This window comes from Periplaneta americana, chromosome 6, assembly GCF_040183065.1.
Source record: "Periplaneta americana isolate PAMFEO1 chromosome 6, P.americana_PAMFEO1_priV1, whole genome shotgun sequence".
Taxonomy (NCBI): Eukaryota; Metazoa; Arthropoda; class Insecta; order Blattodea; family Blattidae; genus Periplaneta; species Periplaneta americana.
This window is the reverse complement of record NC_091122.1, coordinates 144221414-144248170: the sequence shown is the minus strand read 5'-3', so window position 1 is coordinate 144248170 and position 26757 is coordinate 144221414. Positions and strand designations below refer to the sequence as shown.

The 26757-nt window shown below is 37.3% G+C and overlaps 1 protein-coding gene across 1 annotated transcript in view; it reads right to left on the bottom strand.

The window, feature by feature from the left end:
• Positions 1-6216: 6216 nt before the first annotated feature.
• Positions 6217-26757, bottom strand: part of LOC138701877 (meteorin-like protein) — a 137810-nt gene continuing 117269 nt past the window's right edge. Inside the window, exons 2-4 of the mRNA XM_069829215.1 lie at positions 24934-25337; positions 9320-9376; positions 6217-6646 (exon numbers count right to left, since the gene is read on the bottom strand). Of these exons, the coding sequence (XP_069685316.1) occupies positions 6297-6646; positions 9320-9376; positions 24934-25337 (811 nt within the window). The 3' untranslated portion in view covers positions 6217-6296. The remainder of the gene's footprint in view (positions 6647-9319; positions 9377-24933; positions 25338-26757) is intronic.

The following is a 26757-nucleotide window of genomic DNA, read 5'->3' as shown; positions in this document are numbered from 1 at the left end:
GCCCTAACAAATATGTCTTAAAACAGTTTATCACATAACATATAAATACTAAAGAAGCTATGTTTCCGGTTTACTAGAAAAAAAAAACGTTTCCGGATCCATGATCATATATTTTCATCCTCTACATGTGAAAAATGTTTTCCGAAAATTTTGGCATAAGTTATCTTTCTGTTACATCTGTATAATAATTAAATGTTTAATATAAAATAAAATTCTACACATATTCCACCTGAATGTGAATATATTTTCCTATAAAAGCTAATTTAATATGGAATAAAGAATTTGGAGTATGAATCCAATTTTCAACCCATTTTTATTCCGTTTACAACAGCAGCGAGATGATTTCACAGTAAAACAAATACTCGGAGTGGCCATCTCGGAAGGTAGGCGAGAAACAAAGGAGGAGGTACAATTATGCCTCGAGGAGACATTCGTTCGGTTTTAGAAGTTTATTACATATTCTCAAACCCTGTCCAATTTCTTTAAACAATGCCTAGAAGGATCTCAGTCAAATTCTTTCTTACTTGATCTTGTTCAGATTAACCTAAGAAAACACAGAATAGCTGAAGGGGGTGACTGGAATTCGGTCACGCCATTGTATCCAAAGTGCATATATTTTTGGTTTCTTTTTATCATCATACCTTATTAGTATTCTTTTAAAAGTAGTCGACTTTTCAAGTCTGCAATATGCCTTAAAGGGGACGGTTTAGGAAGGAATTAAAGGAACAGATGTTTGATGTATATTATTTCTCTCTGCTATCATGCTAGGAATTAATTCTAAAAGAAATAAAACAACATGATATATCTAAGAGCAAATTTATATTTTTAGCAATATATCTGTCACATAAACGTAATTTTTATCACAGTCTTCTGATTTTTACAGAAAACAAATTATAATCATATATTGTCTAAAACAAAAATGACATAATAAGCTTCTGAATATGCAGTGTTGAGTAAATACCAAACTGGACTTACTTCTCTGTGTGATGATTGATGATTCTTAAATGAGAAAATATGAATCGAAGGTGATAATGTCCATTCTCTCTCGTCTCTCCTTGGCCAAGGTATATACTGCCATCTGGTTAAATGTAAGGAACCTCATGTCTTACATATGACTGATATAATGAACAGAGAAACTATCTTACCTAAACATAATAAGATACAACTTAATTCTATTTGAACTATTAAACAAGGAAATTACAAGAACAATGCAAGACTAATAGAAAATGGTTAAAAGTTCAAAGATTGTAAACGTAAATTAAGTTACAGCACAATAAGGAACTGGGGTATTAAGTTACATGTAACTCATGTTAGATTTTCAGCTCCCAATTTGTGTGCACTTGTACATTGAGAAATTAATGTAGTGTCTCTCGTCACAATCGTGGATGACTTTCGAATGTGTAAATCAGTAGTAGTTTTGAGAATATTTGAAATGTATAAACTCGTGTGGTAATGAAAAATACTTTCAATTATAGGTCCAGAGATAGTAAAACTCTAGACATAACTTTTCTCGCACAATTATAGAAGTTATTCCAGCAGCAGTAAAGTGGCATTTAACAAACGCAATCATGTATCAACAACAGAGATATATGGTACTTCATAATTTCTAATTTATATAAATGACATAAAAACGCATCGCAAATAGCTCTCATTCAATAATGGCGCAAATAACTGTACGTATGTGAGTCAACGATCTTATCCTGTCTGTGATTCCCGTGGTTTTCCTATGGGCCTGAGACACAAAAGAAATAGGCGCGAACCTACACAGACATTTTTCACATTTTAAGCGTTTACTTGCCAGTCATGAAGTCTTGGTTTTCTCTTGATTTCGCGGGTTTCTAATAGAACACACTAAGTCATGGATAAATATATAATAGGTTGCGAAACTGCGGTCAGCACCATCTGGCAGTGGGGGGCTGAAATAAGATGATCAGCGCCCAACGTCGTAGGTGGTGAACATTAGAACTACGTGTTGGATACATTACCCAGAGTTCTCTATCCGTTCGAGATATTGCTCGAGGACTCGACGAGGAGCCAAGATGGCAGACAGAAACTGGCAAATAAGTGAACATATAGTGATATTACGTATGTGTATAAGCAGCGTATGTTAAACAGTGATGTTTATGGACGTTGTAAAAATAGTGTTGTAGAATGTATTGTAAAGTAATAGTAATATAATAAATTGAACTATCTAAGTAGTTCTTGCAGACTTTTCAATTGCGCCGTACAATAATTACCCAAAGAATACAATCCCAATTATCTAACCTTTTGCTTTATTTTTTTTTGTCTGTGTCTGGTTATATTTTAATTGGGTAGTGTAAAATAGATCGTCTCTTTTATCTTCCTGTTGGCTCCGGTAAGAATTTTCAGTAGAAGATGCTGTGAGGGATAAAAATGTAAATGTTTTATTTTAAATTGGGTTAGTTTTGAATATCTATGAGGGTGGGAAGCAATACTTTCTGTACAGTTTAACATTTTCGTCACCAGTTGCGCTGCTAAATGCAATAACGCCCCTCTCTAACAGGTGGCAGCAAGATAATTTTCTACAACAGCGCCTGTAGTATGTGTTACGGGAAACTCGGTAAGTTTCGCATCCTATTATATATTCATCCATGCACTAAGTCTTTACTTTGGACCATTAAGGACTGCCATGCTTACCATTAGCAAACTGGTTTAGGCGAGCCCCTCCCCCTGCTGCTAAACCTCTCTTCTAGAGTTCTGTACCGTCTCGCTCCCAAATTATTAATCTAAGGGGTAACTATCTCTTAGCTTTTTCTTTTCAATTTTTCCCCTAGTTCCTTCAGAGTGGGATAAGTGACCAACAGGCCCAGAGCTCACATAGACGCTCACGTACTATTTAGTGTATCTTCTCCTCCTCATCCCTATTGATTCTATTAGCGGAAATAATCACAGTCCTGTGGTACCCACATTATATTGGTCTTGCAGTGTTACTTATGTCGATTTACCACCTACTCCATGTATGTGATATGTTAGTACAAGAGCAGCGCAAGTAAGGCATATATTTACTTAAGGTGTAACACAGCTGTCACATAACACCAAATTTCTGGACACAAAATTAACGCCAAATTAAAGTTGACCAGCATATGTGACATTGTCTCAACAAAGCATATTCGAAACACACAGAATTACTCTCATACACAAGTAACATGTAACATGAAAGCTAAATTTAGAACGTTTGAGGAAATGTATTAGCAGCTAATAAAGGAAATATCTTACATTAAGAGGTGTGGTAGCATCATACATACTATTAGGTAAATCTCTTTGTTATTTCAGAAAAGCTGTGGTATCTGTGAACTAAATCGTTCTCCTAAATAAAATAATTTCTGTATCTCTTACTGGAGTAAGATACATTAAAAATATATTTTCAAATGCCAACTTTTACAAATAATACTTATTATTTGTAGCTTGTACCCCATAAAATTAACAGAAACCATCTTATATATATATATTTATAATCAAAGCACTCAGTAAAGAGTGCCTAAAGTTTTTGAGATCGTTTTCTTTTACATGACTACATACTGTTCATGCCAACAAAAATATATATACGATAAGTTTATCATTACGAAATAATGGCACAAGAATATTAAATATTGTTATCTGCACTTCATATTTTTGTACATATATCCTCTAAGAATGTACAGTATTATACAAAATTTACAAGCATTGTCACAAAAACTGTCGATGCCATTAATGGGAACTTAAAATAGTATAAAAGTTTGTAAGTGTAATATTAATAAGCTTGGTACGAAATTTTGGAAACTGTTTAGTTCGATTTTTAAAAAGGGAGAAATTAAAAGGTAATGAAAATGAACAAATAATAAATGATACAATAAATGACAGAGAAATATGAAACAAATTTCGAAGTAAAAAGAGCATAAAAATGTAGGCCTACATTTAGACAGTAGACATTTTGGCACAATGAATTCACAAGGAAGACATTTCGTATCTGAATAATAGTTAATTTATTTGTTAATTAAATAAAATTGTTTAGAAAAATACTGTAGCAGTGATATAGCTGGTTTTAAAACAATTTTGTTTTCAAATATATGTACAAGATGTAAGGAATGATTATGGTACATGGAACAGGGAATTTAATGCCAGGTTTATTTGACATTGCTGTACATATGTTTTATTCCTCCACCAGGAGAATATTGTTTACTGGGAATCGCAAGTCTGTAATGTTGAAAAAATACGATTCTAAATACATTTACAACTATATCACTAAGAAAGATAACTTGGTAAAAAAAATCTCACAGAATCTTAATTAAAAATATATATGATAAATTGCGTATGTAATTACAAACTGGTAATGTTTCCGTCTTATTCAAATAATGTAATTTATATATTTTTTAAACAAATAGGCTACAATTAAACAACCAATTGTTCTTGATAATCCTGAGCAGCTTCATGTTATATTTGTGCCAGTTTCATACGATAACATTTTAATTATTTCACTAACTGCATTGAGATCCTGCAAGATTCTTCCCCCATTCTGATCATTAACTACGTCTCCAATATGGAGAAATGAAGATTTACCTTCTTATACACTATATACAAAATGACGCACCTCTCACTTGCAGTCTGGACGGTTGAGGTCAAATTTAGTACAGATTTATGCGACTGTGGCGAGTATTACGGGTTGGATAGGAATGTAAGAGAACAAAATAGGAAAATGGGAGTATGAAACATTGCAAGAGGATGTTAAAACAGAATTATTAATGGGAAAGCACGTTATACCTTCTGACCTCCAAATCCAAATGCACAAAAAGTCTTGATCATACATATTCACATATAAAGACAATTAACTGCAAACACTTTGCAAAAACTGGCACATCTCAATAATTATTGCACTTAAATTAATCTTACACAGTTCTCATGTGTACATACAATAGAAATGAAGGGTTCAGAGCCATAGTGGGCCAAGCGCCATTTATTAAAAACGGAGAAAACATATCATTTAGTTTGAATGTGTATACTTTATATTACTTGCTATATGTTTCGATTGAATTATGGTAATAACTTCATTTTAACCCCTGTTTTCTGTGGTTTTAGTAAATGACGCTTGGCCCACTATGGTTCTGAACCTTTCAAATATCAATTTATAAAAAATACAGTGTCTGTCACTTAAAATCATCTTGTGAAATTCAGTAATACGTGATATCTGATTTTTACATATCCAGACTTTGCGTTCGTATTAATTAAGTTATCACGTTTTTTGTCTCGAATGTTTTATTTTAGCTATAGGAAGACAAATAATAATTGCTTCTTATTTGTTATACTTTTCAGTAAATTATAAGACCTTTCAGTTTAGTCCATTGAAAATTATTTTTTTGAAAACACCTTAGTAACTAGAAGTATATACCGGATGCGGCATAAGTCCTATCCCAAAAATGCGTACTGAGGTGACCTAACTTACATGCACATAACAGGCCTACAACTTACATCCATATGGCTAGTCTAACTGCTCAAAGTGTCCACCGTATATTATTTCAAAGAACATAACAGTCAATCGAACGTAGCGGGGTGCGATTTATGCCGCACACGGTATTTGATAGACATTAAAAGCAGCAACTACTACGGAAACAATAGCTATATAGTTTTACCATTAAATACAGGATCATCTAGATAGTTGGAAATTTAATTTAGAAATAAAAGAGGTCTTATTCGTTTGTCCCTGCATTTAAAAGTGCAAAGACCGCAACCCTGATTCTTTTGCGAGAATTTTTCCAGCATCACGTATCCGATGTACTTGTTACACAAATGTTTTGTTTCTTCTGGTGAAAAGTCACTTTTTGCGGCAAGAACAATACCAGAAAGATCAGAATATTACGAACACAAAATAAAGAAGAAACATTATAATAATTATAATTATTGTGAGCGTGCTCAGTGTATAATAACTGTCAGCACGGTATGAATATAAGAGGGAATTCCAATAACAACAAAAACCAAGCCAGCACAAGATATCGCTGCCTTCATGGTAAAACATTGTGTAAAGAAAAGTCACTTAAAGTTGAAATAATTTAGTCGTGTTGTTGGAGTCTGACGAATAATAAATTGGATAACGCAAGTGGCACGTAAAAATACTCATGCCAGATTATCAAGAAACATCACAATAACATTGTCGCCAGTAAACAGTCACCATATTGTTTATAATTCTTGACTTTACCACATTCCAATAACTTTTGAAATAACCAATTAACTTGTAACAAAAAGCGTCACCATTTATTCTTGTAAACTAGTTTTTCAACAGAAAATAGCGTAGTTACTTACATACGCTAACTTTTTAACACACAATGTGCAGTGCCTTCTTTATTTATCTTCCGAACAATGCTAACCCAGTCTTCAAGTCTTGGAGCACATGACAACGCAAAGTCACCGAGTTTCCGCCTTGCCATGAACACAAATTCACCTGTCCCGTGTCTCGCTCCGCAGTGACGAGCCACATTCAGTAACACTTGTCCGTCACTGTCATTCATAACGACACTATTTGAATCACCATCAGTTGAAGACGGAACAGATAAATTGTCTTCTGTTGATTGTCTGAGCACTTTCGTCACTTTCACAGTAACTTGTGCCACTTCAAGCTCGTCTTTGTTTTCTATGCTTCTGATAATGCCTCGCGTAACTGCAACAGAAGAAAAAAATTACTTATTAAACACATTTGAACGTAACAGTTCGCACAACATATGCAATGGCTTAGCAGCTTCTATGTTTGAAAGTGACCCCTGGTCCTTAAAATATAGTATTCGACATATAATCATAAAAAATATAGTATTTTATGGAACGGAAATCGACTTTGGTTACCATGGAAATGCTTACGTCATATTCGATAAATTTCTTGCTTTGAAACCTGTTATATTCAGAAACTTTAACACAAAGATCTACAGAGTCGCAGTATTGAGTCATAGCGATCCCCTTCCAATAATAGTACACCATCTATCAAAAAGTAATTAGGCACTGCTTTGCCCCTTTAGAACCTCGTGGTATCACTTCTTGTTGCTATAACAGCAGCCACCCTGTCAGGCATGCTCTCCACTAGTTTGTGTAGGATGTCCACTGGAATGCGTCGCCATTCCTCTTGCAACATGTCACTCAGTTGGACAATGGAAGTTGGCCGCATCTCCCGAGACCTCAAACGCCGGTCCAATTCGTCCCAAAGGTGCTCTATGAGATTGAGATCAGGACTCTGTGCAGGCCAGTCCAATCAGTGAACATTATTGTCTGCATATCACTGCATAGTAGCCGCTGAAACATGGGGCCAACTTCCATTGTCCAACTGAGTGCCATGTTGCAAGAGGAATGGCGACGCATTCCAGTGGATATCCTACACAAACTAGTGGAGAGCATGCCTGACTGCGTGGCTGCTTTTATAACAACAAGAGGTGCTGCCACGAGGTTCTTAAGGGGCAAAAACAGTGCCCAATTACTTTTTGGTAGATAGTGTGTAAGCATCAGTAATTTTGGATCATATGCGGAGACTAAGAGGAAGGCGGTAAAGAGGGAAGATTGAAGAATGTTGGGTTTGCAGCGAAAGGCCTGTCTTTGGGCATGAATAAATGAACGAATGGCGAAGATTACCCCCAAATTTGTCTTCGTCGATTTCAACGATATTCCTTGAACCACATGACATTTTCCCTCCATTTCGCTCTGATAACTTAATATAGGCTACTTCAAAATGTATTATCTTTCACGGCATTAAAAATCCGCCACTATATTCGATGAACCTTGCACTTGATTACTGCAATCAAATTTTGAAGAATATAGTCACGAATTTTACTAGCAATATATCGCTTGTCTTTTATTTGACATGGCTCGGTACGGCACGGTTACTATAATACTTTTCACGCGACTTAGTTCATACGCCTCTTTTTCTTCGTGGCTACAATATTTCATCTGGGCGCATGTAATATTTAACAGCGACTGAGTCTTAATATTACAACTAGGCAACGTTGCTTAAGCCGGGAGGCTAAAAAGCCAAGACCTCTATAAATGTAGTCGAGTGAAAAGGAATACAGTAGCCTCTGTTGCTTTTTAGCGAACATAGTCAGGACTGCTGTATCACATACATTCTCCAGTTGTTCCAAGATGTTTAAAATAAATGCACGGCATTAAAACATTACAGATAATGACTTGAAGTTATTTTAAATTAAATATAAATATGAGCCACCGGCGTAGCTCAGTCGCCTAAGGCGCTTGCTTGGTTGGGCTCTTTCCGAGGTTTTCCCTAACCATAAAGCAAATGTCAGGTAATCTATAGCAAATCCTCGGTCTCATCTTGCAAATATCATCTCTATAGCATCAATCCCATCGACGCTAAATAACCTTGTAGTTGATACAGCGTCGTTAAATAACCATATATATATCGTCGTTGTTCCTGCAATAACTCCTATGTGACATATTTATCGATTTTCAGATTTTTGCTCTATTAAATGACTTAAATAGTGATACAGCAAATAATAAAATCTCCTGTATGTAATTATATTTCTTTGTTTCGAAAATGTAAGAATTTACAGTCTCCTATGTACGGCTGCCACAGGATGAATAAATGTGTTTTTTCTTCCTACTGAAAAATTATATATTTTGCACATAGTTATTGCAGGAACGACGATATATATATATATATATATATATATATATATATATATATATATATATATATATACATGCACACACACACAAATTTGACAACTGGGGTTAGGTTTACAGTCTCTTAAAAATGTCCTTTAATTAAAAATCTCAATTGAAAGTTTTAGAAATGATAGTAATCGAAGATACTTCAGGAAGATTCAATAAAATATAATTTTTACAAGTAAAATAATATATTCATCCCACCAATCACGAAAAAAGATCATGTACCTGCCTTGAAGAAACCATTCTCTTATATTATAAATTTCTTGGGTGTTAAGATAATGTAGTTTAATAACATACCTCTGTACGACTAATATCTGTAGCCATTAAAAAGAAGATACATATTTATAAGCGTTGAGAGATGTATTTATCTCCTAGTTACAAGACCGTATTAATATGTTAATAAAATAGTTATAAATATGGAAATGAGGATGTGTTTAGGACAGGGACCACCCTCTTCGAGCACTTTCTTATGTAAGACTCATCTATGTTCCCTCTCTGAACCAGTACTTAGAAACAATATTACTCATCGACTCCCAAATACCGGACCTAGATCTAAAGCTGGTGACCACAAGTTTAGGTATGCTGCACATAAAGAAGCGCTAGTTTGACCTTAGGGCAAGAAGAGTCTAAAAGACTGTAAAGGGCGATTTAATATATTCATACTCACCTAAATCACTTGTACAGAAGGAATGGGCCATTTCTTCTTTAGTGCAAGGTCGACATTCTGTAACAAAAGAAACCATTATTATTATCGGTATCATTTTGTGGGTATGGGATGAAAAGACGCCGTCAATAACCTCAATTTTAAACATGTTAGCTGATAATACACCAACATACTTGTAATTAAGGAATAATTATACAGTGCGATCGAGAAGTCTCTCCGCAGTGCTTGTGTAGCCACGGTGTAGCCGAGAATTCATTAGCCAGAGAATTCAAGTGGCAACATTGGCAGCTAAGCATATGATGGACTGGGGATGTGAGGTTGTCAAATCGGAATTAATGGGAAAGTGCCAAATTTTTATACGATTACGTGCCAACTTTCTACAGAATTACTAGAACTAATGGAGCTGCGGAGGGACTTTTCGATCGCACTGTATTAATTTATGTATACCTGGACAACCTACAAATGCATGTTATTTTACATGTATATTGTTAATAAAAGTGATTAGTCTCTTTAATTACTGAATGTCACACATAAATAAATAAATAAATAAATGCATCATATAAGTGTTATGACATTCTAGCATTAAAACAGGTTGTTACTACATCGAATGTCGTTCATAATCGCCTTATGGCACGCGTGCCAATAAAAGCAATGACGTATTCACTATATGGTGCAATACCGGAACGCTTGGATCGGGATGCATGCAGATCTTCTGATTATCTCCTACGCGCCGTAACAAGAAATGGAATGCAGGACAGAAAGTAATGTATCATTTATTTCCAATCTATAACACTTTTGTAATATCACATCAAACAGTTCTGTGGTTCAGAGAAACTATATTAACAAAATGAAGGAGCATTTGTAACATAACCTGCAAGGTCATCCATTACCCTTTACTCAATGCCAAGGCCAGGCGCAACTAATCGATACGAACATATGAAGACAATTTGTCCCGAATTGAATTTCTTTCCTACAGTTTATAATGCTAAGATGCTATAAAATGTTGTATCCAACTCGTGGATAATCTTATTATGACACCCGTGAAAATTGTCACACTCATAATCGTTTGTGCGACAAATATTCACTCGTGTCATAATCATCAAGATTATCCACTTGTTGCATAAATAACTGTTATATTTCAATGACAAACTTAAAATCTCTCAAATATAATTTTTTTAAATAACACATACAAAATCCCAAGATAGTATATATTATGGGTAAAATCCCGGACACTACTGCAACTCAAAATATATATTCATTATTTCTATATTTGAATCGGTTATTGTTGAAAGGAACTAAGTCCATTTTTTAAAGTTTTGAGATAAACGAAAAAAAAACTATTTTGTGGATATTCTATCGAAGATTAAACCAACATATATTGTACACATAAAAAATATGTGTACAATATATGTTGGTTTAATCTTCGATGGATTATCCACAAAACAGTTTTTTTTTTCGATTAGCTCAAAACTTAAAAAAAATGGACTTAGTTCCTTTCAACAATAATCAATTCATTTGTAGTATTTTATTGATTTATTTTCGATGCAATGAACGACTAAAAGTATGGTTATTGCAGTGGATATAATAAACGGACAACTGCACTGTTTCTGATAATGTTCCCGAAATACATGATTTCGAATTTCGCACTTTCCTCTTTTTTTATTTGTGTTTGATTTGCAGTCGTTAACTGTTTCGTCATACAGTTGCTGTCTGTTTGTAATGAATGAGGTTCCATTTTGCTGCATCTACCAGCCACTCTCTACAACTCTGGATTCAGTCCTATCGAATCAATAATATAATTTTAACTGTAACTTTATTGTAATGAAATGAGGAATCAATCCGGTATCTGTCTTTTGAAAGAACTACGGCCTATTTCTAGTTATCTATGATCGTGGAAACCACTAAAAATCCCGCCCAGATTGTCCAATCCCAGGATTTGAACCGGGACCTTCCGAATAAGAATCTAAGGTGTTTTAACACTCAACAACCTTGGATGATACGTTCTCTTTATTGGAAAAAAAAATGATTGAAAGAATTAAAAGGAAAATAATATGCTGTGGTAATAAGTCGGAACTATAAACATATTGTGCTTTAGTTATTAAATAGGGATCTGCGTTTTTTTTAAAGATCGGTGTTATTTGTAAAACTTTCACTTCTTTTTTTAACGGATTTAGGTGCTTTTTAGGGGACGTCTATGTCATTGTTACAGGTACTTGGTCATATGATATATTTGAAGGATTCTTTTTGGTATTTTAGAGATTTGTTTTAGGACTTCATGCCGAACATTGCCGTAGTGTTCATATTAGCTTCTTTCACTGCAACGCAAGTCATTCAAAACTCTCAAGCAGGAAGTAAATAAACGTTCACTGTCAACATTGGCACACGGATACCAAACTGGCTAAAGAGCTCTGCTATTTTAAATTCACGGTGACTGTTATAAGGAAACTAGTAAGAACTTTAACATTATTTAACTTTCCATCTCGCAACATAATTTGACTGATTTTCTTTTGAAGTTCACTGTAGCCTTTTATTAAAAAAAAAAAAAACATAATAAACTTCAATTTTCCCACTAGGGAAGTATCAATGAATCCTGGAATGAACACTTAAAAAAAAAAAGTGATTTCACGCTGTCATTCGAATAAAGTTCACAGTTTTCATAAATTCACAAATTATTGTTCGATTTTGCATTATTTCGCTAGAAAAACATAATTTCGGATTACTAAACATACATAATGCTTAGAAACAATTTCCAAGCATTTAGGGGTATATTTAATAGATATCGGTTTTATTGTAGAAGCGAAAAATGTTGGGCCTTAGACATCAGAAATTTGATTTCACGCTGTCATTCGAAAAAAAGTTTACATTTTTCATAAATTCACAAATTATTGTTCGATTTCGTATTATTTTGCTAGAAAAACATAATTTCGGATTACTAAACATACATAGGCCCTAATGCTTAGAAACAATTTCCAAGCATTTTGGGGTATATTTAATAAATGTAGGTTTCATTCTAAAAGCGAAAATGTAGGTCCTCAGGTATTAGGCCTCTATGTATATATAGTTTCCTGTGAATATCTGCAGTGCCTGGGAAAAGTGACATAAGTCAGTTTCCACAAACCTTTTTTGATAATTTATTGACAAATTACACTGGTTTATGTCGATTTGATTTTTTTTCTGTATGAATTATTGTAATGGGAGAAATACTTATGTCTCTTTTTCCAAGCGAGCAGATGTTCCGTAAGTTGTCAATAAATTATTATCAAAAAAGGTTTGTGGAAACTGACTTATGTCACTTTCCCCAGGCACTGTAGATATTATATAATAAAAGATTCCGGGCTTGGCATGTAACCGTGTAGACCTCTAATGCAGTGGTCGTCAGCACTCGCTGAAATGGGTAAAGGGTAACGAACGAGTGTATCGTAATATGCTTCGTCGCGTCGTGCAGAAGGGCGAGGCAGAAAGCATACCCGCCAGCAGCCACGGATGCACGCTAGTGCAATGTTTTATCCGCGGGTAAGAGACGCTAGCCTGAGGGTGCACTGTGCTGATGGCCGCTGCTCTAACGTAACGTAAATACAGCCATAATAGAGACATTTTTAAAGGGTGAGTTTCTACAATCATTCAATATCCATTACGACGAATTATCAAATTATTATTGACGTTGCAAGACTTACATTTCTTAGGAGTTACAGGTACATTCCTTCAGACTTTGCTACTAAAGAAAAGAGAGAGAAATTTCAGGTGGTGCTTGGGAGGGTTGCTAGGATACCTACTACGAAGAGTTCTTCACTTGTGGGTCGACACGTGACCTACTTCTTTTCGAAAAATAAACCACTGCCGAATTGTTGGTGGTAGATAGGGATAGGGGAGAGGGGAGTTAAGTCTTCAGAAAGCCACAGGTGAAGTGACCCATCGTAACTATGCTCCTTTTCACATGGCCCTACGAGTATACAGACGACCCTTCCAAGTGCAATAAAGAGCCAACTTTCCTGAAAGGAATTATTACAGAAGGAAGCTTTAAGGAGAAACTGTGATCAATCAGAGCCTTATAGCACATGTTGGCAAACTTTAACAATCTAAAGGAGGCTACTCAGATCATTCACAGCACGCCATGCGTGAAATATTCCAATTCAGAAAATATTCAGCAAAAGGTTAACGTCCTCCATAAAGTTAGAAAATTGCCGTCGTCGTGTGTGTGCGCATGGGCGGGAGCCCACGCCTGAATGTAATACCCGTTTGTTCCGATCGTTGGCAGGGAGCCCTAGGAATTAGCGTTTTCGTTGTTCGTATCCAGTTTTCATGAGCTCGTTGAAAAACTTGCTCTCTTAATTCCAAGTCGTTGGTAGAAATCGAGCTTATCCTTCAAAATCTCGAAATCTTCTTTCACTACAACCAACTTTCCCCACATGTTACGCTCGAGGAACTAATAACTACTCGTACAAGCTATCCAAAGTCTTATTCGATTATTTTCTATCATTACAATGTCCACTATGTAGGTACAGAGTTTCTGTAACAAGTTACGCCTTCACTAAGTAAGTAAACATTATTTTGATTTTTGAGACAGATTGATTTTAACGTGAATTACTTTCACTGATTTGTAATCTTTAAATGATGTCTGTGACCAGTGATCTCAGAGATCAGGCCTTTGAGAACACGTTAAAAGTAGGTTTGTCTTGAAATTTTACCAGAACTCTCTCAGTGCTAAATATAATTTCCCCTACGAAGGCCAATGCTGAATTAGGCTATCGCGTGTTTCGACTGCTCTCGTTTCAACTTTTCCACCAGGATCGCGTCGCTCTTTGGGATTATAATGTAGTATTTGTTTTGGAATTTGTTATTCTTTTAGTCGGTTATTTAACGTCGCCGTATCAATTATAGGCTATTTAGCGTCGATGAAATGTTGATAGCGAGATGAGGCTGAGAGTTCGCCATAGCTTATCTGACATTCACTTTACAGTTGGAGAAAACCCCGGAAAAAGCCCAATCAGGTGATCAGCCCAGTCTGGAATCGAAACCACGTCCGAACGCAGCTCCGGTTCAGCAGGCAAACGCGCTACTGCCTGAGCTACATCGGTGTCTCAATTCGTTTACTAGCGGGTAAGTTTTACAGTTGAAAGGTACCAAAGTTACGTTTGGATCCAACATTTATTTTCATTTTCTTCATCTTTATTTATTTTTGCATTTAATTTTCTATTGTTTTAAATTTATTATAATTTATCTTGACAATTAAAATAAAAGCCTGTCTCTTAGTTTTCAAAAGACATGACTGCGATTCTTTTTCGGTAAATTATTGTAAGTATCTGGAATGGTCTTAGGATTTGCAACGCTTTATGGATGAGCTGTGTTGAAAAGAGGGAGTGAAGAAAGAATAATGCTGAAACTGATCAGGAAGAGAAAAAGGAATTGGCTGGGTTACTGGCTGAGAAGAAACTGCTACTGAAGGATGCACTGGTGAACGGGAGAGAGTTCGGGGCAGAAGAAGATATCAAATAATAGACGACATTAAAATATATGGATCATATGCGAAGACTAAGAAGAAGGCAGAAAATAGGAAAGACTGAAGAATGCTGGGTTTGCAGTGAAAGACTTCCCTTTGGGCAGAACACTATGAATGAATGGATGAGACGTAAGTATACCTACTCGGAGAGTTACATATTCAGCACTGCTATTGATCCACAAACGATATTTAGAAACGTGGTGGAATATAACAATAATGAAACGAAGATGGAATGCCAAGGAAACCAGTAATCGAAGCAAACCTATTCCAAAACCTCGTACAGCCAACAGTTTCATATGATTTGACTGGTGTAAAAACCGACACCTTTGACTGAGCCATGACACTCAGGGACACTTCCTTGTTAAAGTCTACATAAATGCTTGCATGCATACATAACCCACGTAATTCGTACATACGCTCGCACAGTTCTCTTCGTGGTACATGGAAGTAAAGCTTGGATCTCGTGTCGTAGATTTACGGCTCGTAGGAATAAACCTGTCAGCATAAAGGATTGCAGGCAAAAAAAATGTATTGACCAATTCTCACCCAATTCCCACCTGGTAGTCTGGCAAGGTTTACAAATGGCTCCAGAACTAACAACAATATTGGGGCAGGGATGTACGAGGGTTAGAATTATTAATTTCTATTTCTCTCTGTCAGTATACTACGGTTTTCCAAGACGAAGTGTTTGCTATATTAGCTTGCGCTCAGGAAAACCTTTACACTCAAAACAATGGAGTACAGAAAATCAAAGATGGCTGGCACAGCATTGCCATCAACCTTATTATAAAACACTAAATATTACTAAATAATATTAATGGCCTAAAGTTACTTTTCTTCGTAAAATTACATTACATTGAAAGCTATTATTATTATTATTATTATTATTATTATTATTATTATTATTATTATTATTCGTCTAAATTAATTAATTTAATTTCCTACAGTAGCTTGATGTAATTAATCTCAAATAGTGACAACCCAACAGTTACAGAATGACTAACTATCGTGATATCTGTAACATGCGAGGAAGTGTTGTCATTAGTGAAGTGAACCTAACAGAAAATCCCTCAATTTAAGCAGACGATCAACTATGGGGAGTTGAAGTTGCAATGTAGTATATCACGATACACTGAATCGACAACCACGCATGTAAAGGCACGAATATCTACCTTCATTCTGATAGCTGGGCCACTCTGGATGTGTAAGTGCACTCCAGGCTGGTTGAAGAATGCATAATTATCCTAAAAACTTAGCCAGAAGTAATGAGTTTGGGTTCCAGGGCACAGTGGGGGGTACGACAGTGAACAATCCGATTTACTGGCCAAGCATGGAACTACCATCCAATGCTATGGCCCAGAACTTTGTGTCGGTATGTGTAAGTGCATGCATAATCAAACAGGCTATAGAAGACAACCTGATGAAAGGTTTGCTGGAGCCTGGAGATATATATCTCCTATGAGACAGACTAAACTCCTTATTGAAGATAACTTTTGGGTTGGTCTTCAGTTTATGGGGTTCACAAAGGGTCATTCTTGCCTAAGTGCTTTAATAGATGTATACGCCCTCACAGAGGAAGGGGAAGAACATCTACAGTTGAAAGCATGCATATATATAAATAAATAAAACGACCAAGTGTATTATTTACGTTGCCTTTAAACCGGAGTTTAAACCACAGTCGCATTTGTCACATTTTGCTACTCGACTTTTAAAAATTCAACAAACTTTCAATATAAATGTGCAAAAATGCGACAATCACATTCGACTTCAGAAACGAAGATGGTAATGGAGAAAATGAAATCAGATATGTGTATCAACTAATCAGTTCTGGAGAATCTGAATTTAAATTAAATGCTAATGGCATGGGCAATGTTCAAGAAGGTATTGAGCAATAGATGTTCAAGAATGGATTTCAAAGAGTTGTACAATTCATGTAACTTAACCGTTCACAGGGCTAACGGCTTCGAAGCTGGGTGCCTGGTTCTAATGAAGTGCATAGGCAGCAATATAAACATGGGGGCATGAGATAGTTACTCTGCCTGCCATAATAAATTCACTTCAATAAAATTCCCCAATTAAAAAAAAAAAAAGTAACTTAACAAGTTTAGTGAACAATTTCTTCTAATTGATTTATACAATTCCATTGCATTCTGTAAACTGTGAGCTAGGATATAGTTGCATGAATCTTGTAAAAACTGTAATATTGGAAACCGTCCTTCAGTGAAAAGAGTTAGCATTCTGCTAACAATAAATCTTTAAGAGCTTGTTCGTAAAGAATTTCAATGTTTAGAGTGCCCATAAAATAACATTTTAATGTGATGTAAATTCGGTAGTAATTGATTCTAAACATCCTATGTCTAATAATGATTTACTTACATAAGCATGTCTAGAGTGTGATAAAATGGATTGAAAGTAATAAAACTCCAAGAAACAAATTACATAACTTTATGTTTCTGCAAATCCTATTAATTTTATAATTTTTTATGCAATTACAGTATTTAGAATATTGCACAAGCTTTTCGCAATTTGCACAGATATAATTGTTCATTTGTGCATTTTTGCGACAATTATTTATTTTCTACTTTAAACCAGCCATTTTCAACCGGTGTGCCGCGAATGATCCGCTGATGTACCGCAAGAAAATGAAAATTGTAAAGACTGTGGTAGCAAAATTGGAAAAATAAAAAGTGAAAATATTAGTACAAAAAAGTGAGTCCACAAGAGTCAACTTTCAGTGCACGCAACACAATTCAACATTCAGTAAACACAGTGCAGATGTGAGAAGACAATGACTGACGCGCAGCCAAGTTTGACAGTTCAGTAAACTTAGAATATTGTACCAAAATTGAATTTAATGCAAGGGACACTACGACTTATCACTGGAATCTTATTAGATCTATTGTGCTAACCTTCAAGTTAGGCGCATTCCCAACCCACACCGGCTGACTACACTAAGGTTCGCGCGTACCCAGGTTCCTAGCAGGCAACCCCACTCGTCCTAAGCCCCAGTCCCTCATGTCGCCAGACGGCGGCGTTCGGGTGAATGCTATGGAATGATGACGGAATAATGTAGATGCCTTGTACGGGGAAACGGAAAAATCTCGAGAAAGATCCCAACTGCGACCATTTCCGCCACAAGTGTCACTATGGACCAATCTTACAAAATATCGTACTTTACTTGTTTTTATGAAAAAATCCCCCCCCCGTTAGAAACCAATGATTTAGATCAACCGTGGCGAAAATGTGATCATGCGCCGAGCCACTGTGTAACCTGCAAGTGCATAGCACCTGTGAAGGGAGACGGTCACCCCAAGAGGAAGTGAAGCAACTGTCTGCCTTATTAACAGATTTTCATTTTCATTACGTCAAGCACTTAAATATAATTTTATACAGTACAAGGCTATAAACTAATATTTAGTACGTGTAACGAAGAAAAAAATGAACAATAAAACATAGGACACATTATCACAACCTAAAATCAACCGTCTTCAGAATGTCTCTGCGACAGAGTTTCCAAATCAGGAATTATGTCACTGCCAGTCGTAGTTGACCACGAAGGTATTTGTCTGTCAGTCGTGATCTAAATTTGGTTTTTACTATTTTCATTGTTGAAAATGATTTTTCACAAACGTAAGTTAGCTTCAACAAAGCAAGCGAAAGAACGAAGGTTCGGATATTTATTTTTTGGCAAAGATTTGAAAGGTTCAACATTTGCTAAGTCCTTATATCTAGCTTTCAGTTAACATCACGTTGTAAATCTGTGAGTTTAAATTGAAGATCTAACCTCATTATTCGTACATCTGCAGAAAAAGGACCGAGTCCACACCTGTGGAGTAACGGCTAGCTCGTCTGGCCGCGAAATCAGGTGGCCCGGGTTCGATTCCCGGTCGGGGCATGTTACCTGGTTGAGGTTTTTTCCGGGGTTTTCCCTCAACTCAATATGAGCAAATGCTGGGTAACTTTCGGTGCTGGACCCCGGACTCATTTCACTGGCATTATCACCTTCATATCATTCAGACGCTAAATAACATAAGATGTTGATAAAACGTCGTAAAATAACCCACTAAAAAAAAGGGCCAACGTACAGAGATGATGATGATGATGATAATAATAATAATAATAATCCTACTTAACCTTTTAATGTTTCATCAGGAACATGTAGTATAATGCCGTTTTATGTTATACAACAGTTTTCCTCGTAATACTTGAGAACAAATCATACATTTAATATTCTCATCATATTGGCAGAAAAAATGCGTCCTCCCATCCTACTTGAAACTTTCGTTTTTGTAGAGGTACGTGGTTTTGAGAGAGACATTGCAACGATACGCCACTCGCAGGTCAGAGACAAATAGAAATGGAACGGAATTTGACACCACTCAATGAGATGGTGGGGTTGTGGGAGGTAGGAAGCAAGAGAAATGCATAGCTATCATTGCGAGTCACAATGTGCTCGCGAGTTACATTTTCGCCACGGCTGATTTAGATGATATGTGCCGCAGGATTTTAAATTACAATTTTAGTGTGCCACATGTTGAAAAAAAGGTTGAAAAACGCTGCTTTAAATGGTACAATATTGAAAACTTCTTCTACGAACACCGAAACAATAATAAAAATGTTTATGCAATATCTCTGCCACCCGCAACCGACTCCACACTATTAAATCCTCATACTTTTATGCCAAATGTTTAAAATGCTGCTGCCAGAAATTTTCGTCGGAAATTAATTTTATCGCACTAGAAGAGGAAGAATTTTCAAAATATTGCCCACATCCAGATGAAATATTTCGCACATGTGTGGAGAGGCTGGCCTGGCGGCTCGACACAAGCAAAGACTTTATCTCGCGGTGTTGCTCCGGTCGGAAGGTATTCGCGGAGGATGTCAGTGACCTGAACGCTGGAGAAGACAGAGACAGAGCTCGGACACTTGGTCCAGTAAAATGAAGGGGGCAGAGCATGGCATTTGTGTGCGAAGACAACAAGAATACAACATCTCGCACAATGCTCTATTCAACCGTGGGCAAGGCATTAACGCTGAACGAGTGCAGGGGTGTGATGGCATAGCAACCAATGGGCAGCAAATACGGTACTGCAGGAAGAGAAATAAAATAAATGCCATGAAGGCAGTGGCGTACGCAGGATTTTGTCATTCGAGGAGGAGATAGTTATTATTAAAATTGTTTACAATTTACAATATCGGTATTTTATTATTATTATTATTATTATTATTATTATTATTATTATTATTATTATTATTAACGTACCGTATATTTATTTAATATTATATTCATAAATATCCTTATAAAATCTTTGTAATGTAATATTTTCACAGCCATCCATTTTTTAACAAATTTTAATTTGTTTAATTTTCTATAATAAAAATGCTTGTGTCATTACACTTACACAATAATCATTTCATATTATATATATATATATATATATATATATATAGTTATTTGTATTATGATAGATAAGACTTTACATAACAGGAAAATATTGTACATGGAAACAATCAAATATATTGAAATAAATTTAATTAAACACTCTAATGGAACATAGAACTCACGAAGGATGAAGAATAAAACTTGCATGATGAATATATTGAAGGAGAGGTAGGAGGACTATGCCTTATGTCGATGTAAATTTTCTTACTCCCACATGAAAACTTAGAGAAGGGACAATGATTATGGGTAAAAAAACTTAAATATAAATACGTCATTTTTTTAAAGTTCAAGGGAGGGGGTTTCTAACCCTCTAACCTCCCCCCTTGCGTACGCCCCTGCATGAAAGTGATACATAGTTTCTCACTATACGTTTTACACCTCATTTCTTTACCATGTTGACAGTTATTATATTCCTATTTGATGTTAATTTTATAGAACCATCATTTACAACAAACACAGAAATTAAATCATATACTGTTTATCTAAATACGAAAATCAAAATTTCATTTTCTGCATTGCACACGAACAATTTTGACGCAGAACTACGTCTTTCTCCTCACGTATGAGGGGGAATAATGGTTAGCGTTAAGCCTATGTTAAATTTTCAGAGCACTTTACAGATATTTTAAATGAATTTTTTTTTTTGTTTAAAATAGTTCCTATATAATTCCATTGATCACTTTATCTTATGTAAGGAAAATAAACGTCCAGCGTCGTGATCTAAGGCATCCTGTCTAGAACACACGTTGCGGAATGCGCGCTGGTTCGAGTCCTCACGGGGCAAGAAATTTTCTCGGCCAGTTTATGGGACCGGTGCCTACCCAGCATCGTGGTGCACTTTGGGAGCTATGATAGGTAGTGAAATCCGATTACGAAAGCCAGCTGTAATGGCTAGGGAAATCATTATCCTAACAACACGACACCTTCATTGTGGTTGAATGATCGTCCACTTCTGCTTCGGCATATGTCCTCGAAGTCAACAGCGTGCTGGTCGGTCTGGGCCCTTAAAGGGCTATAACGCCACGATTATTAATGAAAATAATCTTCTGCGGGAGGAGATCATGCTGACCACACGTTACCTATGTACTGGTTGGATGATCGTTCACCTCTGCCGAGATATGTTGACGTGAGGCCAACAGTTGGCCTTGGTTCTTCAAAGATTTTAACGCTACGCGAAAAAGAAAAATAAACGCATTTTAGAGCCTTTTCGAATAAGTAGCCAATTTGTGTTCCTGCTTGGATTCGCGTTATGGAATACGCGTTTGTTCCGAGTCCTTATGGGCAAGGAATTTCCTCATTAAATTTCGGCTAGTGAATGGGACCTGTGTCCACCTAGCATCGTGACTAATTTGGGGAACTAGTATAGTTAGCGAAATTCGGTTTTGTAAACCAGGTATGACGGCTAGGAGGGGTCATCGTGGTAACCACACGTTACTCCCGTTCTTTCATCTCTGCTGAGGCACGTGGACATGAGGCTAGCAATGAGTTAGTCGGCCATGGCCCTCCATGGACTATCGTCCTAGGAACGGGAATAGCCTATGTGTCATGTATATTATTTTCGATTGAAGTGACTCAATGAATATGAACAAAATCAGTTCAATGCCAATATTCTAAAATTCTTCGAAGATTAAGAACTAAAGGCATATTTAATGTGTTTCATTTCTTTCTTAAGGTCTTGTAGGACGTTCATAGTACCCGCCTCCTACACCCTGCTCACAACTGTTGCCAGTTCCCTCCTCCTACTTATAGAAACAAACATAATTTCGCCACGGGCTTCTCAGGAAGAGGGCGTAGGAGCCAAATGCGCGGATGGGAGGAAACCAAAACTACAACTGGTAATATTAAAGAATAGCCATTGACAGTTCCCAATTATTCATTGACCTCTTTCTTGATGTAGAGTTAATCAATTTCCTGCAAGTGCTATATTTTTATGGACTAGTATTCTTCCGCTCGATAGACTTTTCACACGAGTCGTCGGTGCCAACAACTGGATTCGACGAAGAAAGTGGAAGTGCGTGTTAACACGAGAACTGGGTCAATGCGCTCAGTCTTGATTGAAATAATAATAACTGATTCTTGTCAAAATGATCCGAGAATCCTACATGTCAATTAATATAGCATTAATATGCTGTCATGTATAAATTAAAGTTTGAGCGTTAATTAATCATCCTTCGTTATTTCTGTATCTTCCCAGGACGATTCCGCGTGACTGACCACATCTTTAAAAAGTGAAATAAACTGACAAGTCTGCTTCTACATGTCGCGGTGTAATGTAGTTCTACAGGTAATTTAGTCATTGACAGGTTCTTGCTTCCGCGTGGATCTGGGCCGAATATAGGCCTGGCGGCGAAGTCTTAACTCCTCGCCAAACGATCTGATTACAAGTCTTCTTCCACTCGTCGTTCCCCTAATTAAGCTTTTTTCAGACTTAGAAAAATGCAGTAGTACTACGCCGCCGCCGCCGCCGCCGCCGCCGCCACCACCACCACCACCACCACCACCACCACCACCACCACCACCACCACCACCACCACCACCACCACCACAACGCAAAGCAGTAATGAGCTATTTCTCTGGAACAGTTTCCATACCAGTGAGGATTTTGATCAACATGGCTGTGCCACAAGCAATAGAACGAATATGTAGTGCGAGGTACAAAGTGGAAGCCTTTTTTTTTGTTTTCTTATCAAAACCGGAGTATCACCATGTAGTCCAGTCATGCTTGGACGCGGCAATGATCTGATCTACCGTCCAGATCGTTTAACAGTATTACTCTTTAACTCTGGGATTTCGAACACTGCTCGAGTCCAAATTCATCACGATGCTAGGTGGGCACAGGTCCCATACACTAGCCGTAATTTCTTGAGAAAATTCCATTAACCCGGTCATCACTCGAACCGGCGCGCATTCCACATTCCTAGTCCAAGGCATTACGCCTTAGACCACTCAGCTATAGTGTGACTTAATCATACAAATTAATTTTATCGACAGCGCTTGATAGCGTAGTAGTGCTGCAAAGCCCGAAGGTTGCGCGTTATGGTTTTTCACCATTGATCTGCCTAATTCTTTAGGCCGCATTATGAACCTGGGGTTTACTCAGCATCTAACAGAAATAGTGCCAGGGGCATTTCCTTGTGGAGTACGTAGGACTGACATCCCTCCTGCCATTAATGCCGACTGTCTGTAAAGGTGGGGAATTCTTAACCTCGCGCCATCATCTCGGCCAATTTGACCTGTAGGCCTAAAGGGAGTTAACTTTACCTTACCTTAATTTTATGGCTAAGATGGACAGAAAATAAAGTTTTTAATGCACTACAATGTTTGGCTTCCATAAAATGTTAGCACCGCTATAAAATATGCCTATTGAATATGGAGAAAAATGGAACGTGTGAAGAAAGAAGATCGCTGAAACGGATCAGTAGGAAAAGGAAGTTTATGCATTTGCATATTTGTTCTCTATCGTTGTGTGAATATGCTGAAAGATTGTCTACATGAATCACAAATTTCTGAATACAATGATATTACTTTTATTGTACATAAAAATACATATTTTTGCCTTTATTTATAAAAGAATCATATTTTAACATTTATGCAGAGAAACTGCATATTATGTATGTTTATTTGTCTTTTTCTCATTTTTAAAGTGTGTAACCTCGTAAACACGACTAATTTGTGTTTATGAATTTTGAACGTAACGATGACGCCCTCATAGCGAGCCTATCAAGTCAGCAATTGGTATGCCTTCACTGCAGTCTTTAGCAGATTTCGATAGAACAATATCCAGTTTAACAGGAAATGTAGGAGATAAAGTGAACGAGAAAACAGCAAATATTCTTTCCAAAAACCCTGGCTATTATCAACTTAAAGAAGGGAGAACACCCCAAAAGCCAACAAAGTTTTCTATAGAACAGCTCGCAGCTTTCGTGCAAGCCCCTCTTGCTTCTTGTGGCGTAGAACGAAGTTTTTCGCGCTACAAAGCTATGCTGAGAGAAAACAGGCGAAGAATGACAACAGAAAACATACGTCACTGCTTAGTTGTGAACTGTAGGAGCATAAATGGAGCATTCAGCAATGAGGCAAGCACTTCAAAATCCATAGACTAAACGTAAGTTAACTATACCTTATTATTCTGTTAAAATAATCTCAGACTGATAATGCGTATTTTGTAGCATATTTATCTATTTTACAGCATAAATGCATACATATTCTTCACGTTTTTAAGGCATGAACTTCCTTTCCCTTCTGCTCAGGAAGAGAAAAATGAAAGATAAAAAGAAACTATCTACTGAAGGATGCACTGGAGGGAATGGTGAACGGGAAAGAAGTTCAGGGCAGAAGAAGATATCAGATGATAGACGATATTAAAATATATGGATTCGTATGCGGGGACTAAGAGGAAGACGGAAAACAGGAAAGATTGGAAAATGCTGGGTTTGCAGTGAAAGATCTGCCACCGGGCAGAAAACTAGCCCATGTATGTAGGAGTAATGGAAGAGGACACTTTAGTTTTGAGAAAACGTTTAGAAGTAGAAAGTCTGTGCGTAAATTCTAATGAGTTTGGAATATCTGTCTGCTTCGGCGTCCATCCCACTCACCTCTCCATGCCTCCTTTCCAATTAGCCACGATAACGACTTCATAATGCAGTTAGAGCCCTTCATAAAAATGCTAATGCTCACCTTCTGTCGGGTCGTAAGCTGCGCCTCCTCGCGGTAACGCCTCCAGGTCGTACGTCAGCGACGCCACCTCTTTCGTGAAGTCGGTCTTGGAGCTGGCGGCCTCCACGTACAGGGCGGCCTGGCCCCCTCGGCTGTGGAAGCACCGCACCAGCTGCGCCGGCGCCCCGTCCTCCACGGAGAAGAGTGGAACCAGAGATCTTGGTCCTTCTAGGAATATCCGTGCTCCCCCGAAATTGGAGCCCACTTTCACGCACCCCCTGAAGTCTCTTCCAGAAGCCCCCAGCCTGAGCAGCACCCTGAGGGCTCCGCGCGGGTACACCCACTCCAGATGTCCTTGTGAGCAGCGCAGGTACACTGGAGTCACGCCTCGGCCCAGTCCGTCTGGAGCGGCCGTCGACAGTCCGCTGAAACAAGGAGAGCAAAACTCGATGAGCTGTCTGCTGGCTGCCAATGCACTCAGTGCAGTCGCCATTCGTGCACTACAGAGTTCCTCACACATTTGTTGCATTCTGCTGTTTTACAAATCATTCCTTGTGAACACTAAGTTACTATAAATTCATAGAGCTTTTTTTTTTGTTATAAAAAAGATAACAATTTTTATGTAACGTCAATGGGATTGGTAATGTTTAATGTTATGTTTTATTTAACGACGCTCGCAACTGCAGAGGTTATATCAGCGTCGCCGGATGTGCCGGAATTTTGTCCCGCAGTTCTTTTGCATGCCAGTAAATCTACTGTCATGGGCCTGTCGCATTTAAGCACACTTAAATGCCATCGACCTGGGCCGGGATCGAACCCGCAACCTTGGGCATAGAAGGCCAGCGCTATACCAACTCGCCAACCAGGTCGACGGGGGAATGGCAATAAGAGGAAGTATAACTATAGATGAGCTCTATTATTACACGTGATATTCGGTTTGTAGTTTCAGAAAACCTTCGAAGGCCACCGGCGTAGCTCAGTCAGCTGAGGCGCTTGCCTGCCGATTCGGAGTTGCGCTCGCGCATGGGTTCGATGCCCCCTGGACTGATTACCTGGTAGGATTCCCCCCTCCCCCGAGATTTTCCCCAACCGTAAGGCGAATGTTAGGTAATCTATAGCGAATCCTCAGCCTCGGATCTCCAAATACTATCTCGCTATCACCAATCTCATCGACTCCAAATAACCTAGTAGTTGATACTCGTCGTTAAATAACTATACTCGATTTCAAGTAATAAAATACAATAATACTTTTAATACTGTAGGTACTGTAGTGTATTTTATTTGCTATTCGTGTACAATAAATAACCTATACACCCTATATTTCCAGGACTATTGTGTAGAAAACAAAACAAACACATACGGGGGAGGGGGATGGAGTCAGCAATTGTAATGGCAGAGCAATTATCTCATGTCTCCATGTTAATTAATCAGTGCACTCATTAGGACCAGCTTGATGCTAGAGTGTAATGATTGATTAATTGACATGGAGATATTCGAGAGCATTAAATAATGGACAGAGCGAGTCGGACCGAGTGGAAAACCACTTGCACTTGTTTCCGTGGTAACACGAGTGACGTCATCGTATAAGAAAAATGGGACAATTTATTTTATACGTTATAGAGTTCCGCTTAAATGTACGTATCACGTTGCAAAAACTGTAGTTTAATAAATTTCACATTGTTAGAACTTGTTCTATTACTGTATTTGCAATATTCAGTACCTAGAGTGTATGTCTGAAAATTGCTGACCATACGCGACAAAGGAAATGAACACAAGGAAATGGAAGTAGACCGTGTCGTTTTGAGGATTTTTATCGTGTTTTTCTAAAAACTGAAAAGACGTAAA